Source organism: Pelobates fuscus, chromosome 2 (assembly GCF_036172605.1).
Source record: "Pelobates fuscus isolate aPelFus1 chromosome 2, aPelFus1.pri, whole genome shotgun sequence".
In the NCBI taxonomy this organism is placed as follows: domain Eukaryota; kingdom Metazoa; phylum Chordata; class Amphibia; order Anura; family Pelobatidae; genus Pelobates; species Pelobates fuscus.
Window position 1 is genome coordinate 229,725,776 of NC_086318.1, and position 18,384 is coordinate 229,744,159.

At 39.2% G+C, this 18,384-nt stretch overlaps 1 protein-coding gene across 8 annotated transcripts in view; it reads left to right on the forward strand.

Annotated features, from left to right (window-relative positions):
* Nucleotides 1-18,384, forward strand: part of EYA4 (EYA transcriptional coactivator and phosphatase 4) — a 299,656-nt gene that overhangs the window by 45,995 nt on the left and 235,277 nt on the right. For all 8 annotated transcript variants that reach the window (XM_063443239.1, XM_063443241.1, XM_063443240.1 and 5 more), the window contains exon 2: nucleotides 6,083-6,168. In XM_063443239.1, the coding sequence (XP_063299309.1) occupies nucleotides 6,139-6,168 (30 nt within the window). In that variant the 5' untranslated portion in view covers nucleotides 6,083-6,138. The remainder of the gene's footprint in view (nucleotides 1-6,082; nucleotides 6,169-18,384) is intronic.

Genomic DNA, 18,384 nt, shown 5'->3' on the forward strand with positions numbered 1-18,384 from the left:
TAAGATAGTGATATTCGGCTATAGAAGGGGCCAGAGAGACCTCACAATAGTTACTAGGGTATAAAGGTACTCTGGAAGCAGAGAATGACAAAATCAGGGGTATCTATGCAGATAAATATACATATCATGAAAAGAACTAGGTTTAAGACAAAATGGTAGGATCCAAATAGGAATCTAAAACATAATTAGTATCCAAATAAGGTTGGTAAATGTTGATGCGTAGATACCTAACAATACTAAATGAAAATGAATGATTAAAATCAAAAGATTATATTGGTTTTAAAGAGAAACTATAGTGCCAGGAATAACTTCTGTCACTTACTTGGGTACAGTGCTGGCTCAATAATTATCTTGCCAAGGTTAGGACGCAGAAGACTGCACCCAGACCAATTCAATGAGATGAAGTGGTCTGGGTGCCTATAGTGTCCCTTTAAGCATCAAGAGACAAATAAGCTGTAATGTACAGAAAAGCAATAACATAGGAACAAAATAACTATGTATCTAAGTCAATCAACTGATACAAAATTACAACTGGAAATGTGTAACAAAAGTGTTCAAAACATGGAGTAAGAAACTGTATGCACTGGGGTTTCACATATCTCAGCAAACATTCCGTAATATGAGGTGTGTTATAACCACAACTGCTTCATTAAGCTAAAGTTGCATTGATGCCTTTAGTATCCCTTTAAAAACCCTTAACTGGGCAAAAGTTAACAATGTGGTGGCAGGCCAAAGCTTTCTAGCTAGATGCTACATTTAAAAGTGTAAATAAATAAAGAAAAAAAAAACATTACGGTCAACCTATGACCCCCATATTACAACAAGGCAGGTCTTCGTAATAACTCTACCTAGTATGTCACGGGTGGAGACATATCTACTAAAACTTGAGACTGGGCAGCCAATGTCCAGGTTGATATAGGGAGATTGCATGTCCTTTTAGTGGTTCAATATAAAAATATAAATGCTGGAGGTTTGTGTACATAAGCCAACAGCCAGGGAGGGACAAAGAAAGGGAGTTGTTGTCAACAAGAATAAGGCTGATGCCAGACTGGCACACTAACATGTTACCTTCTGAGGTATACTTAAATCATTGGTGATATGCATCCACACCCCTCCCCTCATTTGTTGTTTTTTTAAGGGAGCAGTAACTGACAAGCAGACAGGTAATGTTCTTTTTCCAAGACACAAGGTCTTGCTTGGTAATTAAAAAAAACATGATGACATGGCTACAAACGTCAACTGCCAGGTCTGGACGGGGATAAAAATTTGGCCTGGGCATTTAGTGACTGAGCAGTCCAACAAGATGTAGTAGGCCAGAGAAGGGGTGTGATGCAGCATCACCATTGACATGTACGCACACACCCCAAATTAGGCATGTCATCTGTGTGCTCTTTCATAGAGCCATGTAGATGAGATCATGCACATGTTAAAGGCCTTCTGTTTCTTCAGCACAATGCAAGTAATGTTATGTGTGCAAGTGGAGTGATAGTCTTTCGATGAGTTGTGCTTTTTTTTTTGGTGTGTAGGGAGGCTGACAATGACAAGGATTGTGAACATAATTGGAGACTTAAGGGAGTGGCAGGGCATCTGGTTTAAACTGGTCTGAGAGCCCTCTCCTGGAACAATGGGACAAACAATAAGGTGGGGATGTTGGAAGAAATGAAACACAAAATGGACACTCAACACATGCAACTTAAGTCCAACCACACAAATAGAAAGCTCCAACTCTCTTAGGACATCTGTTATACTCCCATTAATGAGGTTTTGTGGGGGGGGTTTAGTCTTCCTTTTCTTATGCCCATCGCATTTTAATAATGACTCTCCCCCTTGCCAATATAATTTATTTCGATTTATTGTCTTCCATCAGATTTAATTATCTGGGTGCCACTATTTTATTTTTATCTGTCCATGATACCTGCAGTTTGCCATTTAATATGACTTTTTCACCTGATGGATTCTGGATAAATTAGCTTAGTAACTGCGATGTAACCATCCTTAAACTCAACAAGTTGTCAAAGATTGCCAAAAATCACACTCCTCATGAAAAAAATAGTCCCCACTTTTTCTTATGTGTAAAGAGAGAACTAAGGAAAAAAAAAAAAAAAAAAAAAAAAACAAGAAACAGAGGAGCCAGAAAAAAAAGGTTAAATAAAAATAAAAACAAAACTGCAAAGTGACAATTCTGCTTTTAACATTGAACTGTCTCCATTCAATAACAATCAAATTCGCTAGTACCCCTTGCCTTAATAAACTGCAGTACTATAATTTATGCTCATCTTCTTCTACCACAGTTGAGACTGACCCATTGATAATAAATGGTGGCTTTCTGGATAAGCTGTTATTTGTGAGAATTGCCTGGTCTTAGTGGGCCTCAGAAATACTCAGCATGTTCTGAGAGGTGCCTTCTGAAATGCCAGTAGGCTAATTGAGCTGGACGTCTTGGTGATATTGTTTAAAAGTCTTACAATCTTACGTTAGATCACTGCTTATAACGTAGCCTAAAGACATAAAACGGAGCTTGTATTTGCATTCAATCCATGCATGGTTATGTTTTTTTTCCTATAATTGTCAGATTTATATTACAATTCCATATACAGAATTGGCCAAAAGTATTGATACCCTTGCATTTTAATCAAATACTGTAATGCACCATGAACTCTAACTGGAGTTTGCCAAAATGCATGTTTATAAGCCACAGTCCTTCTGAGAAGAGAGAAGACAAAACAAAGGTAGAGCTTTTTTGGCAAATCTCAGAGACTCAATTGGTTACAGAAAGCAAAGAACAAGCTTTCAAAGAAGACCACCCCTACTGTTAAACAGGGAAGAGGATTAGTGTTGTTTTGGAACTGGGTGCCTCATATCTGTACATGGCACAATGCAATCAGTAGAGTTTCAAGGCATTCTGGAGTGAAATGTACTGCCCAGTGTCACAAAGTTGTCTTAGTGGCAGGTCATGGGTTCTCCAGAAGTGTGACCCAAATCATAACTCAAAAAGCACACAAGAATGGATGAGAAGAAAACATTGTACCTTTCCAAATTGGCCTTCTATGAGTCCAGATCAGAATATGATTGCCCATATTTGGAAAGAGGTGAAACTTCAATTGGATAAAGGCACCCATCAAACCTGAGAGAGCTGGTCAAACCCTCCATCCTAAAAGTCTACAAATCGTATTCAGAGCAACAGAAAGTGCTTACAGTTAATGTCCCAAAATGATGTGCTATAAAAAAAATTACGTTCGGGGTACCAATATTTTTGTTTGTACGATTCTCATTTGTTTTACTGTTCAAAATAACATGCAAAGTCATGTATCAAAAGTGAGGTTTCTGTTCTATTATTTGAAATAAAAAATTGTGGATGCTATATACTTCTGTCAATTATTACTTAGTGCAGAGAAAATTGTGTGTATTCCTAAAAAGGTGGTAGGGTACCATGCCTCCCAACTGTCCCTATATTTGAGGGGCAGTCCCTAATTTGGGCCCACTCCTATTTTTTATCCTATGACCCCCTTCTCTAAGAGCTCCATATTGTTTGTATATTTGAGTGTATAGCAGAGCTCCACAAATACAACTCACAGTAATGTGTCTTTAAACTACAATACATGTGCTTAGAAATCAATCTGTGTAAAAAGCATACATTGTTCTTGTTCTGAATTATATTTTAGTTGCATAAATTATTATTAGTAATCCATCTTACATTTCTCAAAACAGCCCTGCCGCTGGCCACCCCCCACTCCCACCCTTAAATTAAAGTGTCCATCTTTACCCGTTTGAAATGTTGAGAGGTATGGGGTACTAATACTTTTGTCAATTATCATAATAGATTTTGTGAATACCATTTTTTGAAACTTGTAAAATGACATAACTTAATAGGTTTACTAGCTTATGATTGATCCATGTAAAGTAATATATTTCCTGCAAGTGACATCTCAAACAATGTTTGATTTTATCTGATGTAACAAGATTAAAAAGTAGTTTATGCAAGAATTGAACCATGATGGCCAGGGTGAGAAGAAAAGAACGTACCGTATTTATCGGCGTATAACACGCACTTTTTTCCCCTGAAAATAGGGGAAAAATCGTGGGTGCGTGTTATACGCCGATATCCCATAATTACTTACCTGTCCTGAAGCGTGGGCCGGCTTCACAGCGCGCACCGCGGTACAGGAACTTTAATTTCAGGTTCCGGTTTCCGGCGGGACTGAAAGGAAGTGTGCACAATTAAATTAAAGTTCCTGTACCGCGGTGCGCGCTGTGAAGCCGGCCCACGCTTCAGGACAGGTAAGTAATTATGGGAGGGGAGGAAAGTACACTATGGGAGGGGAGGGGAGGGGGAGGAAAGTACACTATGGGAGGGGAGGGGGAGGAAAGTACACTATGGGAGGGGAGGGGGAGGAAAGTACACTATGGGAGGGGAGGGGGGGAAGTACACTATGGGAGGGGAGGGGGAGGAAAGTACACTATGGGAGGGGAGGGGGGGAAAGTACACTATGGGAGGGGAGGGGGGGGGAAATACTATGGGAGGGGAGGGGGGGAAATATTATGGGAGGGAGGGGGGGAAATACTATGGGAGGGGAGGGGAGAATACTATGGGAGGGGAGGGGGGAGAATACTATGGGAGGGGAGGGGGGAGAATACTATGGGAGGGGGGAATACTATGGGAGGGGGGGAGAATACTATGGAAAGGGGGGGGAGAATACTTTGGAAAGGGGGGGACACTATGGGATGAGGGGGGAACACTATGGGATGAGGGGGGAATACTATGAGATGAGGGGGGGAATACTATGGGAGGGGGGGAAATTTCCTGGAATTTCTTTCTAAAAATGAGGTGCGTGTTATACGCCGGTGCGTGTTATACGCCGATAAATACGGTAACCATTTTGACTCTATCTCTTTCCCAGGACTTTTTGTCCTTTTATATGTCTACTATGGTCTTAATTTACACTATTCTCCTGGTATCTAACTTTATCAGTATGTGAATATTTCCCACTTTAAAGTATACACAGCATGTATTTACATGGATCAATACATAAGTTAGTAAACCTATTCACCTATTTCATGACTTTATGGATTCACTTTTTTCTATGAATATATACTGGTGAGTGTGCCTGTGTCTTGCAAGGACATTTTGCATTGACAAAAGGGCAACCCAAAACGTTTGCATTATTCTTTATTTTGCCCTTCAAATAAATGGATGTAGCTTTGTTTGTATATTTTGCATCTGATTGCACAACCCTCATTTTTTCATATTTACTGTGACTAGCAGATATTTACATTTCCCAAGTGAGATCACTAGATCAAGTGTGCCATATATACTCGTGTATAAGTCGAATGTTAACCACTGGTCAGTGCTAGTTTAGATTGAATTTCGACTCCCGAATGCTGTTCGCGAAGTCGAACGGGCAGGGGTACAAGTTTTAGTGGGGTTCACGGGCTTGCATAGCCGACTCAGAGATCCATGCTGTCGACGACCACTGCCTGTATCCGGGAGACAAGATTGTTTGAACACGTGCATTCGTATATACAAATGGCGGCCACCCAGGGAATTTATTTATTTATAAAATATTTTACCAGGAAAGATACATTGAGATTTCTCTTGTTTTCAAGTATGTCCTGGTTCCACAAAGCATTGCATTGATACATTATGGTACAATAAAATACAAAAAACAATATTAATACACAATATATACAAAATATATATGGTTTGTGGTTTACAGCCAGGGGTGGTCAGTGATTACAAGGTGTTAACAAGGGGGACCACACAGAGTCTGTTCGGTAACCAAACAGAAGGGGAACAATTCCATTCAAATGCAGTACGGCAACCGAACAGAAGGGGAACAATTCCATTCAAATGCAGTACCCTCAACTTATCCACGAGTTCATTGCATATTTCACAATTGTTGGTCAAAAAAATGCACTCAACTTATTGGCGACTATATACGGTAATTAGTTTGTTTTAGTGTCCTTTTAATGCTGTTAATACATGTATTTATTTATATGTGTGCATTGCTTTAGTTAGCCCATTAACAGGGGATTAAGTTGCTTATATTTGTGTTTAATTTTTATCTACCTCTATTCTTTATAGAAAATTAAATCCCAGTACGCGTGTGACATTCATTAGGAAGTTGTTTCAGGACTTCGATGGACGATTCCCAGGACTTGAATGACTCAGTAAGTACTTTTGTATTTATTTTAATTGTTTACTTATTGCAAAATTGTAGCCACTCAAAAATATATGTACAGATATAAGTGTTTAGTGGTATTCAGCTAGAATAGTATTTGCATTCATATAACTGAATGCAGGATATAGCCGTGGCTGCTACAAACATTAAGGATTAGAAACTTGGTATTTAAAAAAAAAATACAATTCAATAATTGCAAACATTTTATAATCACCTAACAGGATGCAGGGCCGAATTGCTTGCACTACAACAAGGTCTCCTTTAATTATTGCAAATAGGGGGCTACACTCCCCTTAATGTCGCACTCTGCAAACCGGAAGTGATCTAAGACATACTTTAAGTGTTAAGAAGTACAAAACGAGCATTGTCATGGTGACATGGTAACACAAACATAGAGACAATTAGGCTAAAGAAGCCCTACTCCACTCTCCCCAGAGCAAAAGGAACTGTGCACCATAGCAACCACTCGCAGCCTTGCAAAGCGTGTTATCTATATAGTGTGTTGTACTAGTGCTGGCTAAATATAACATTAATTGAAGTGCAGTTAATTAGTAAAATATATGTGCATCATAAGTGTATAAAAATACTATAAATGAATGTGAAAAAAATGAATAATTTAGTGTCATTGCAGAAAACTAGCTAAAGTGATAAAGCTTTGAAATATCAATACATACAAACTGACAGTGCATATAATAGGTTCACATTTACATCAAATTAATACCTTTAAAGTGACAGTGCTAATTAATAACAATAATAAAATATTAGTAAAAATGAAAGTGGCAAATGGTATTAATATGAAGGTAAAGTGACAAGTGCACAATAATTTGCAGTGACATTCCAAATCCCGCTATACTGAATATGTGAATATCCTTGCAAACATCCATTCGATGGAAGCCTAAAAGAAACATAAAACATAAATTACACATTGTAATACTTGTCACGTTACTGGGACCATATGGACTTTGCCCTTCCTTCTGGCAAGTTTTTTTTTATTTTTTATTAACTCTTAATCTTATCATTGGGTTTGCTAGTGGGAGTTATGGAACTGTGGCTTTTAGTATGCCTGGCACCCCATGTGGTTCCCTAGAAGTCTCTTATGTCTAAATATTATTGATATTTCATTTGTTAAATGCCTTGTGTGTTCTTCTGTCCTACTGGAGCTCTGTACCAAATAGGTGGCTTTGGCTGCGCCACCTGTTGGCTGTGAATGATCTTGGAAGCATTTGCAGTGCCACCTGTTTGTTGTAACAGTTATGTGCATTACCTGAATTGCAAGGCTCATTAAATTGCATATTCAGGTAGATTTGGATACTATGGTTTTTATGGTTTATGCAGGCGGGACATATTTCTTATCAATGTTTATCTTTCCCACCCCTTTATAAATATTGTATTGTGTTATTTAAATGCCATGATGGTTTATCACATGATCATGTGTTATCATGTTTTGGATTGAGTGTGGGATACATATAGAGGCTAGTCCTGGTGGGGGGAAAAAAAGTATTCTATGGTAGTTGGGAGATGTGTGTCCTGTCTGTTATGTTCAGAGATTAAAGTAGCATAGTTTTCAGACCTGCTTGCTGGCAGCGCTAGTCCCTGGTTCTAGGGACGTGTTAAGAAAGAGCTAGGCCTGAGAGCCACAAGTGCCTTTGTAAAGGAGGCAGTACAGGAAGAGGGATCAATACCTGACTTGTAGAAGGAGGCACAGGCGCAAGGGTTGATACCTGTCTGAGAGGAGCTGCACAGGTAGAGGGGTCAGTTTTTGCTTGGAAGCAGGAGGTGCTGGCAGATGTGCTATGGGAGATATGGCATGACCCTGGTTTTGGTCAAGTGGCAGACCCACATCTCGAGTGACATTTTATCACTCGAATTGTAAGCCTTTTGTAAAAGGGGAATCCAGCTCCCTCATTCAGAAGGTTTCTATTAATTTTAGTCTTCTTATCCTATCACCAACTCTTCTTAATTCTGGTACATGTGTAATAATTTGGAGTTTGAACTGTGAAATATTGTCTTATCTTCACAAAGTGGGCTGGTATTGAGTGATTTATCAATTCTGTACGTATTGCCAAATTATGTTTAACCCCTTAAGGACCAAACTTCTGGAATAAAATGGAATTATGACATTTCACACATGTCATGTGTCCTTAAGGGGTTAATAAACCTTTCTCTTTGTGGTTTGATTTATGTCTCACCCACATAAATCAAACCACATGAACACTTCAACATATAGCTCAAAAAGGTAGTATAGCATACTACTTTTTACTGGTTTTTTTTTTGTTTTGTTTTTTTACCATGGGGTAAATACTTTTCTTGATGGACTTTGCTATATATATATGTGATTTTGCATGATGTGATTTATTATGACTTGAGAAAGATTTATTGAACTTGAGACGTTGCCTGTATATGTCAAATAAAGCCTGCTCTGGATTAAGCACTGAGTGCCTGAATGTATTCTTTATATATATATATATATATATATATATATATATATATATATATATATATATATATATATCTTTATTAAAGATTTATCATATTACAAATGCAAAGACGTACAGTAATAACATTGGAATATTTATAGGTGCGTTATCCCTGTGCAACATTTAATATATTTCATCCAGTCATCTGTTTGTGCTTACAGACACAGAAAAGAACAACATAAAAACAAAAAAACAAGAAATAGGACAATTTCTTTAAGCTTAAATATTTTTAGAAAGAGATGAAAAGATATAATATTAGAGAATGTGAGGTCATAATGGCTGCTTGGAGGTAAAAGGAAACCCTTAGTTTCAGCCAATTTGCATTCGTGTCCAACATTTTGGGGTTTTTATTTATTTTATTTTATTTCTATTCTTTTATTTTTCTTTATACTCCGGGTATGTTACTACTATTACTTTGAGAAATATTGGTCTATTTTTCCCATACTTTCTTATATAGTGAGATCCTGTTTGTCTTTCTGTAGAACCATTCTTCCATCTTCCTTTGGTATTTGATATGGTTATTTATTTCTGGCCATAAAGGTGCTGATGGATTTTTCCAGTGTCTGGCTATCGTAAGTTTGATAGCCATTAAAATATGAATAAGTAATATTTTTTGTTCAGAGTTACAGTTTGGACAATCTAAATAGAATAAGAATGTTTTGGATAATATTGTTGCCTGATCTATTCCTAATTGTAAAAATATATTGTAAATGTTCCTTTTTATTTCAACTAAGGCCTCACATTTCCACCACATATGATATGGTGTGCGTTCTTCCTTAGAGCATCTCCAGCATTTATCTGAATGTCTGTTTTAATTCTCTATGGGGTAATATACCATCTATGGGCAATTGTGAAAAAAGTCTCCTGAAAACTGAGACTGTGAATACATTTCCTAATCCTGATAAATGCATCTCCCCATGTATCCAATGGAAAATATTTATTTATATCCCTTTTCCATTTGATTATGGATTTAAGTTTCTCTGTAAGCATTAGGTTTTTAACCATATACATAACTTTATTAATTTGTTTATTTTTATAATGATTATTCATTTGATTTTCAAATTCTGGATGTTTCTTGATATCCAGGGCATTGATTAAATGTCTTATTCTGGCATAATTGAACAACTCTTGTTCAGGCATTCCAAATTGGGTTTGACTATCTGTGAATGTTTTTATTTTACCCAGAGGAGCAATTTGAGTTAAATTTTGAATATTACATTATTTACATTTGATAAATCCATATCACTAGTATAGAGTTGAATAACCTCTGTTGGTGTAGAGAGGATTAGTTCATTAAATATACCCAATTTCTTCTTAAATAATTTAAGAGTGATAATTGTCTCATTTAAGATTTTATTTGAGAATAGAATTTTTTTTGTAATATTTAGAGCTGATCCAAGCTAGTTTAAATAAAGATGTACTTGAGCATATATTTGTTTCCATGGATTTCCAGCTTGCATTGGGACTAATAAGAATATCTCATTTCAAGAAATCATGTAATTCTACAATATCAGGAACATTTATTCCTCATTTATCAACTCTTTTAGTTAGTGTATTATATGAAACTCTAGGTGTGTTACCCCTCCCCCCAAATACATTTCATGACCATTTTTTTTAAATTGGTGAAGTAATAAAAAAGGTATTGATTAAAGAGATATTGATTAAAATAGATAAATTAGTTTTTGTATAACATATACCGAAACTGTGTTTATACAACCAAGCCAAGAGATTGCTAAACCCTTCCATTTCTGAAAATTATCTTTAAATAATAGTGAAAGTTTCTTGTAGTTATCTCATATTATCTTATCTATATTTGATCCAAACCTGATACCTAGATAATCTTATCTTTGTGGGAGTTTCAATTGTAACTTTGCTTTAGATACCTTGAATTTTCAGGAGTTATATTAAAAGTTAGTATTTAGTTTTTATTCATATTTACTTTGTAGCCTGAATATTTACCAAATTCTGAAATAAATTGTAATACATGCGAAATAGATTCTATTGGATTAGACAGATTTTAAAGGACATTATCTGCAGAGTGATTTTACGATGTTCAGAATAAATCTGCAGGCCTTAAATCTTATCACTCTGTATTATTGCAGCTGCTAGAGGTTCTATAGCTAAAACATATAAGAGCAGTGCCAGCGGACAACCTTGTCTGGTGCTGTTCCTGATGTCAAACCAATCAGATACCATACCTGGGCAAATTACTCTAGCTTGTGGATTTGTATAGAGTTAAATTGTAATCTATTTTAAAAAGCCTGTCAGGCCAAAGTTCTCCATCACCAGGCACAGGAATTTCCTGCATCTGCATCTGCATTAAAACTTTTCGAGTTTTTATATTTAAAATTTTACAGATCTTATCGGCTAAATCTCTACCTGAAATGAAGCCTGTTTGATCTTTATGAATAATAATAACAAAGTATTTAACCAGGAAAGGTACATTCAGATTACTCTGGTTTCCAAGTACGTCCTGGGGATGTTACCTTAGCCCAACATCAAGGGGTTGTTACTATCACCCAATTTAATGGTACTCATTAAATTAAAACCCTGCCGGGATTTGAACCTGCGACCCAAGGGTTAGAACAGATTCTGCTCATGCATTAGCCCACTGAGCTATTTCACCTGCCATATGATTTCAAGGATCATCATTTTCAATCTTTCTGACAATATTTTTGAAAATATTTTAATATCTAGGTTTATCAGGGAGATAGGGTGATAATTTGACAGGGTGTCCTGGTCCTTCCCAAAGTAATTCTTGTGGAATACATTTACAAGCCAAGAATTCAGTGTAAACTCGTTGTTACAATGGGGAAACTATTCTATCAAATTTTTTTTATAAAAAAATACAGAGAATCCATCTGGTCCTGGGGCTTTAGCATTTTTCAGCCATTTTCTTGTATTTTGGATCTCAAAAATAGAAATAAATTTGTTCAAGTTCTTTGATTTGATTTTAGGTAAGTTACATTTTTTAAGAAGCTCTTTGATTATCAAGTTATATAATGAATAATAATCAGATCTGAATGCCTCTCCAATCTGTTTAGGAGATAGAAGAGTTTTATTTCTTATATTTATTTGACATATTCGATTGCTTGTCTTTTTAAATTTTAATTTATTGGAGAGGAGATTATCAATTTTATTATTATTCAAGTACCAGTTTTGTTTTAAGATCGTTATATACCTGTCTATTTTTTCTTGGAGTTTACCTGGATGTATACTGCATTTGAGGTAATAGCACCTCGGTCTGTGAGGCAGCTTGGGAAAATTCTAACAAAATATGTGTGCAGACTTTTAATTTTGTTAAATAGAATTGATGACAAAATATATAAAGAAAAACAAACAACAACAAATGAAAAAGTGGGACTATGGGGAGCTACTAATTGGCTTAGAGCTTCAGTTGACCAATCAGCAACGCCCCTAACCGGCAGCACACTATGCATCCTCAAACTAAATCGGAGAAACTGGATGCCACTTTGGAAAGAAAATGCAGTGCTGGAGAGCAACCTCTGGGATTAATCCATTCGTAAACAGTTTAACGCATTTGCGGCCATGGACCTCTGGGCAACATAACAACGTCATTTCAATTTATTTGTTATATATGTTGTCCATTGAGTTCCTTTAACACAGCCTGAGTTTCCACTAAAGTAGTACAGTAGGAAAATAACTTTAATTCAATGTTGGTTTTTGTCAGCTAATATAATGTTATTAATTTTAATAACTTAATATTTTAATACATGTGCGCAAAAGTATAACCATTTTTTGTTGAGAATTTGAAATTGAAATATTTTGCTCTAGTGTAATACAAGGATAAGCATTTAATAAATCCTTCTCCCGCCCTCTGTCCTCTGAGTTGACAGATTGTTATAGTTTCCTGGTGTAATTTCATCCCGTGGAACTCTTGTACTTAACGAGCTGTGTTTTTTGTTTGTTATGGTGTTAAGAAAGAATTAAACAATGAACTAAACAGATGGCACTAAAATATTTGGTTTAGTTTATAAAGGTGTTGTGTATGACATCGGAAAAGGTATTCATTACCCATGCATTAAATAATGAAAACGTTTTAACCTTAGTGCTTCTGGCAGTGAATTGACCTAGTTTACCCGTTCATAGCCCAACTAGCATGTACTGCATGTGTATGTCTTACGGTTAATTGGAAGGACAATTAATACAAGACTTTAACATTTTATTCAGCATTTCTGGAGAAAGTCCAAGATATCTAACACTAAGTTCTTACCCTACAATTATTTGGAAACTTTCAAGGTAAGGTCATATACAGTCATATAATGGTGTGCCCATGTGGTGTGAGATTTCTTAATACCACTCACCAAGGCCTGCTGTTCTTCTGCTCTGGGTTCTTGTTAAAACCATTGCCATTCTAAGCTTGCTTGCCAAAGATGCAGTAGCAGCAAGTAGGGCGGGGGAATGTTTTCACACTATGTCCCTGTGTATTACCTGGCTCTCCCTGATTTTAATTATGTCTCCCATCTGTCTGTCTGACTGCATGTCAGCATATTAATTGTGGAAAGCAATGAATATAAAAGAACCTTCAACATTGGAACACTCACAGAAATGAATGTTCCTATGTTGTGGTCCCCTTTTTTTGGACAGTATTACCTCTATTTCTTGAGTGTTGATGTTTCTGTACTCCTTTAGTTCTCTCTAATGCAAAGTGATGCAAAATGTTTTTTTAAACACTGAGGTCCACCCAGCCTCCCTGTTCTTAATTTGACAATGAGAGCTGGAGTGGAACCTCGTCCCTGGGGTCCAGTGAGTTTCAGCTGAAATTAATCTGTGCAATGATTTTCTAGCTCCATGCTGCTCTATACTGATGCCAGGGCTGGGGTGATGTCATATCCCCAGCTCCAGTAATGGTACATGGCACATGAGGGTACTGGGAAATCAGTGCAGATTGATCTCAGAAGTTCCCTCGGCGCCCTGCACCATCACCACTTCAAACAGCCTTAGAGTAGGCACCAGCATCCCCACAAGCAACATGCAGATAGGCAGGTGCCTGTGCACTGCCTTTCACCCTGGGCTGACCACCACCCTTCCATCAGACCCTGTGTTAAAACAATCCAGAAAAGGATCCACATCAGGCCTGAACTGGCCTTCGGGCAAACAGGGCAAAGGCCCCGGTGAGCCGTCATGGCCAAGGGCCATTGTAATGACATCCATGCTTGGCCCCTTTTTGACAGTGTCATGAAGGGGAGGAGCATAGTCATTATCACATAAAGCCAGGGTGAATAGCGTTTTCACAACTATGGTGTCAGGAATACATTTAACCCCTTAAGGACCAAACTTCTGGAATAAAAGGGAATCATGACATGTCACACATGTCATGTGTCCTTAAGGGGATAAACAAATTAAAGGAACATTCTGGTCACCATAACAACTTAATCTAAATGAAAATGCTATGATGACAGGAGGCCCCTAGGCGCTCTCTTTCCTTTAAGGGGTTAAACCACTCTCAAATGGTTTAACCCCAAAGGCTTCCTCCAGCACCAGATCTCCAGGTCGCTTAGTGGTATTCAGCTTCTGAAACGGAGTGTCAGGAAGTGCAGATTGACGTCAGGCATCGGTGCCGCTGATTGGCTAGAGTGGTCAGCTGACGCTCTAAGCCAATCGCTACTTCCCGATTCATAAAATGTTGTAGCCAATCAGCGGCACCCCTACCTAGCGGCCCTCTGTGTTTCCTGACTCTCAGTAAATAAAAGTGAACACATTAACACTGATATGTTTTTTTACCTGGAGAGATGAGAAGGTCCAAAGTTTCCTGCCAGGCCCGGGTACCAAAACCTTATGATGTGGTGTCTAGAATGAAGTGGAGGGATCACTTCACTTGTCCTTCCTGCTCCAATATCATTTTCTTCTCCATTTGACACAGTCTTCTTTTTCTTCTGACACTGTCTTCTCTCCTCCTTGGCTCCTCTGCTCCTTTACCTTTCTGCTACTTTCTGCTTATGTTGCGCCCTTCTGCTCCTTTCTCTTTCTGATCCCTTACTTCTCCTTGCAGACCCTTCCTGCTCCTTGCTCACCCTTCCTGCTCATTTCTGTTCCTTTTCCTACTTTACCTTTGTGCTCCTTCTGCCCCTTCCAGATAATTGTTGACCCTTTCTGCTCCTTGATTTCCCTTTCTGCCCCTTCCTGCTCATTGCAGACCCTTCCTCCTTCTTGCTGCCCCTTCCTGCTTCTTTCTGCCCCTTCCAGCCCCGTCCAGCTCCTTGCTGACCCTTTCTGTTCCATGTAGTCCCTTTCTGTTCCATGTAGTCCCTTTCTGTTCCTTCTCCTACTTTACCTTTGTGCTCCTTTTGATTCTTTCTGCCCCCTCTTTCTTCTTGCTGCCCATTCCTGCTCTTTTCAGACCCTTCATACTCCTTGCTGCCTCTTCCTACTCCTTGCTGACCCCTCCTGCTCCTTGCTGCCCCTTCCTACTTCTTGCAGACCCATCCTACTCCTTGCTGATCCCTCCTGCTCCTTGCTGCCCCTTCCTGCTCCTTGCTGCCCCTTTCTGCTCCTTGCTGACCCTTTCTGCTCCTTGCTGAGCCTTCCTGCTTCTTGCTGACCCTTCCTGCTCATTGCTGCCCCTTCCTGCTCCTTGCTGCCCCTTCCTGCTCCTTGCTGCCCCTTCCTGATCCTTGCTGACCCTTTCTGCTCCTTGCAGAACCTTCCTACTCCTTGCTGCCTCTTCCTACTCCTTGCTGACCCCTCTTGCTCCTTGCTGCCCCTTCCTACTCCTTGCTGACTCCTCCTGCCCCTTGCAGACCCTTCCTACTCCTTGATGACCCCTCCTGCCCCTTGCTGACCCTCCTGCTCCTTCCTGACCCTTCCTGCTCCATGCTGACCCTTCATTCTCTTTGCTGACCCTTCCTGCTTCTTGCTGCCCCTTCCGCTCTTCATATTCCTTGCTGATCCCCCCTGCCCCTTGCAGAACCTTTCTGCTCATTTCTGCTCCTTCTACTTTACCTTCCTGTAGACTGTCTCCCCCCCATCCCTCACTTACCTGATCTGTAGGTTGCCCCCTCCCCCCCCCCCCCCCCCATGCTTGCTGGCTGCCCTCTGTGCTGCTCCACTATGGATGCAGTCAGGAGAAAGAAGCAGGGATAAGCTGTAGCTTCCTATCCCTGCCTTTCTCCATTCACAGCGCCACCTACTGGCCGATGCCGGTATTGTAGTTTATTATCACGCAAACGAAAAAAATAGCAAGCACCCCCCCCCTGAGGACGCCTATGTTTACAGAGCAGGAGATACAAACTTTTAAAGTAAGTAACATCTCATTTAAAGTAAAAAAAAAAAAATTGTAAGTCACAGCCAACAGTGGTGTGGCTAGACCTGAAATATTTTGCACTAAATGGCAGAAAATTGAATAGTGCAACAATTTAACAAACAGGCTTAAGATGCCTCATTAGCCAATACAAAGACATTACAATTTGTAGTACTGTAGCATATGGTAAAACTGCATGTTTTTCAAAGATGCTATGCACAGTCAATAATAAACATTAATAATAAATAATAAACATTAATTAAGAGATATTTACAAATAAAAATAACAGTTGCATGAAATAAAACATTGTTACATATAATCATTGATACAGTAATGCTTATGAGTCAAATTCTTTTTTTTCTTTTGCTTATACCTCTTTTCGTTTCTAAGTGTTTAATTCCATTCTCTAACTGGTTCCATCCTAATATGGTTCCGTATATATTATATAGTAAGCTCATGTACCACACAATCCCATGTCCCCCAATCTCCCCAAAGTATTGTTGATATTTATCTACAAGAGGCTTTCTTTTTGCCTACCTGTGATTTTCAGCCAGGTGTCCCTAAGTGTGGGTATGTCTAGTCCTGTATGTCCCATGTTCCGTTGCCCTGTTATCTCCTTGTATGAAGGAGTTCCATGGTTCCCATATTTGACAATATTTCCCATAGTTTTTTTTTTCCTTTTTTTTCCCTTCCCTTCCCTTTCCTCCCTCTCCTCCCTTTCTCTCATTCAAAGTTTATTGATGTGGAAAGGCATACATGAGTAAAGCATAACATATCTGAAGCGACAAGGTATTATAACATCTTAGTGAGTTCGAGGGTAACAACACAACCATGCACCACTCTTGTTTGGAGCTGTATTACGTTGTGTCCTGAGTTGGTGAATTTAACAGAGGTAAAACAGAAGGAATATCAAAATACTGCTAAGCCTGTAAAAGTCTGGGTCGAGGTACAGTTGTGCGCTGGATTGTGCACCAGTAAAGCAGTGTGGTGGTGAGACCGCGCGGTGGTGTGATATAGCTAATGTTAGCGGTGCGTAACCTTAGTACTAAGTAATAAGAGGTTGGCCAGGTATTTGGCAGGTCGGCTGCCTTGCATTGTGTGGTGTCTAGGTCTGATTGCTAGGTCCATGTGCGACCACGTTTGTTTGTTTCACTCTTTGCTTGTTGAAGTCTTGGGTGTGCGTAGTGATGGATGGGTATCTTCCCTGAGGAGGGGTTGTGTATGTGAATGCCTCTGCGTGAGTTTGTGTCGCATTTCAGGTGTGTTGCTGGTGGGTTGGGTAGGGAGGGAGCTGCAAGGGCAGTTCGTTTGGCATAGAGGGGAGGGGGCCTATGACCCTTTTTAATGGTTTCATTCAATACATTCATATGTTGGTTGATGTACCTAGGTGGAAGTCCAATGAACAGTATCGATATTACTCTTTTTGTGAGTGGTACAGCATTCGCAACATGAGGTCAGGTCAGTGATGTACACACTTTTCGCTTTGACGGGTATCAGGGTTGTTTGGGAGTCTGCGTTGCCTCTTATGGTGATTACGAGGTAAGTATAGGCATACCTCCTGGATTTGGTGTTACGTGAGCGCTGGGGCAGTGAGTGCCAGGGTGTTGGTGTGGGGAGGGTCTGAGAAAAAGATTAAAAAAAAAATATATAAAATGGGGATGCGGGGGGAGGGTATGGGGACTGGCTGGTTTTTAAAGGCCTCTGCCTTTGTGCCCTGTCGGCATATGAACTCCCCTCAGGCCCGGTCCTTTGTAGGTTCGTGGAGTTTTCTCTCCATTTATCTAGTCGTTCGCCATCGAAGCCAGTAAAACCATATCTTCTGGTACATCTGGTTTTGTCCTCTAGCCGTCAGGATTAGTTCCAGGATTAGTTAGTCCTTCAACCCTCGTTATCCAGTCTGTCATGGATGGAGTTGTGGTTTTCTTCCAGAACGCTGGGATTAGCCTGCGTGCCGCGTTGATCAGATACGGGGTAATTGCCTTTTAATAGGTAGCCAGCTGTAGGGGTGTCAGATGCAGTAAGTAGTTTTCCAGGTAAGCTCGACCACGTTGTCTGTGAGCGTTGTGACCGCTTGGTGTATCTCCCTCCAGAAGGGTTAGATGTTAGGTGTAAAGGAACTGGTTTATTATGGCCAAGTTGCCTGCTGTTATACACAGTCCCATGCATGGGGTCTCCATTCAGTGTAAGACAAGCACCTCTATAAATCTCTGTGCCTGGGAGATAATGGTGTTAAAGACCGGTAAGCTAATTATCTCCCAGGAAGAGAGAGGCAAACATAAAAATATAAAACATAAAAATACCCCAAAACATCATAAAAAACATAAAATAAACCCACAAATAATACATCTTTAAATTATTAAAGATGCATGGATCTGAGCGCCCAAGTTCTCCAAATAACGCTCAGATCCATGAAGTGTAGGGAAAATGCCACTGTGTTAAAGTTGTGTCCAGCCGCACATGTGGTCCT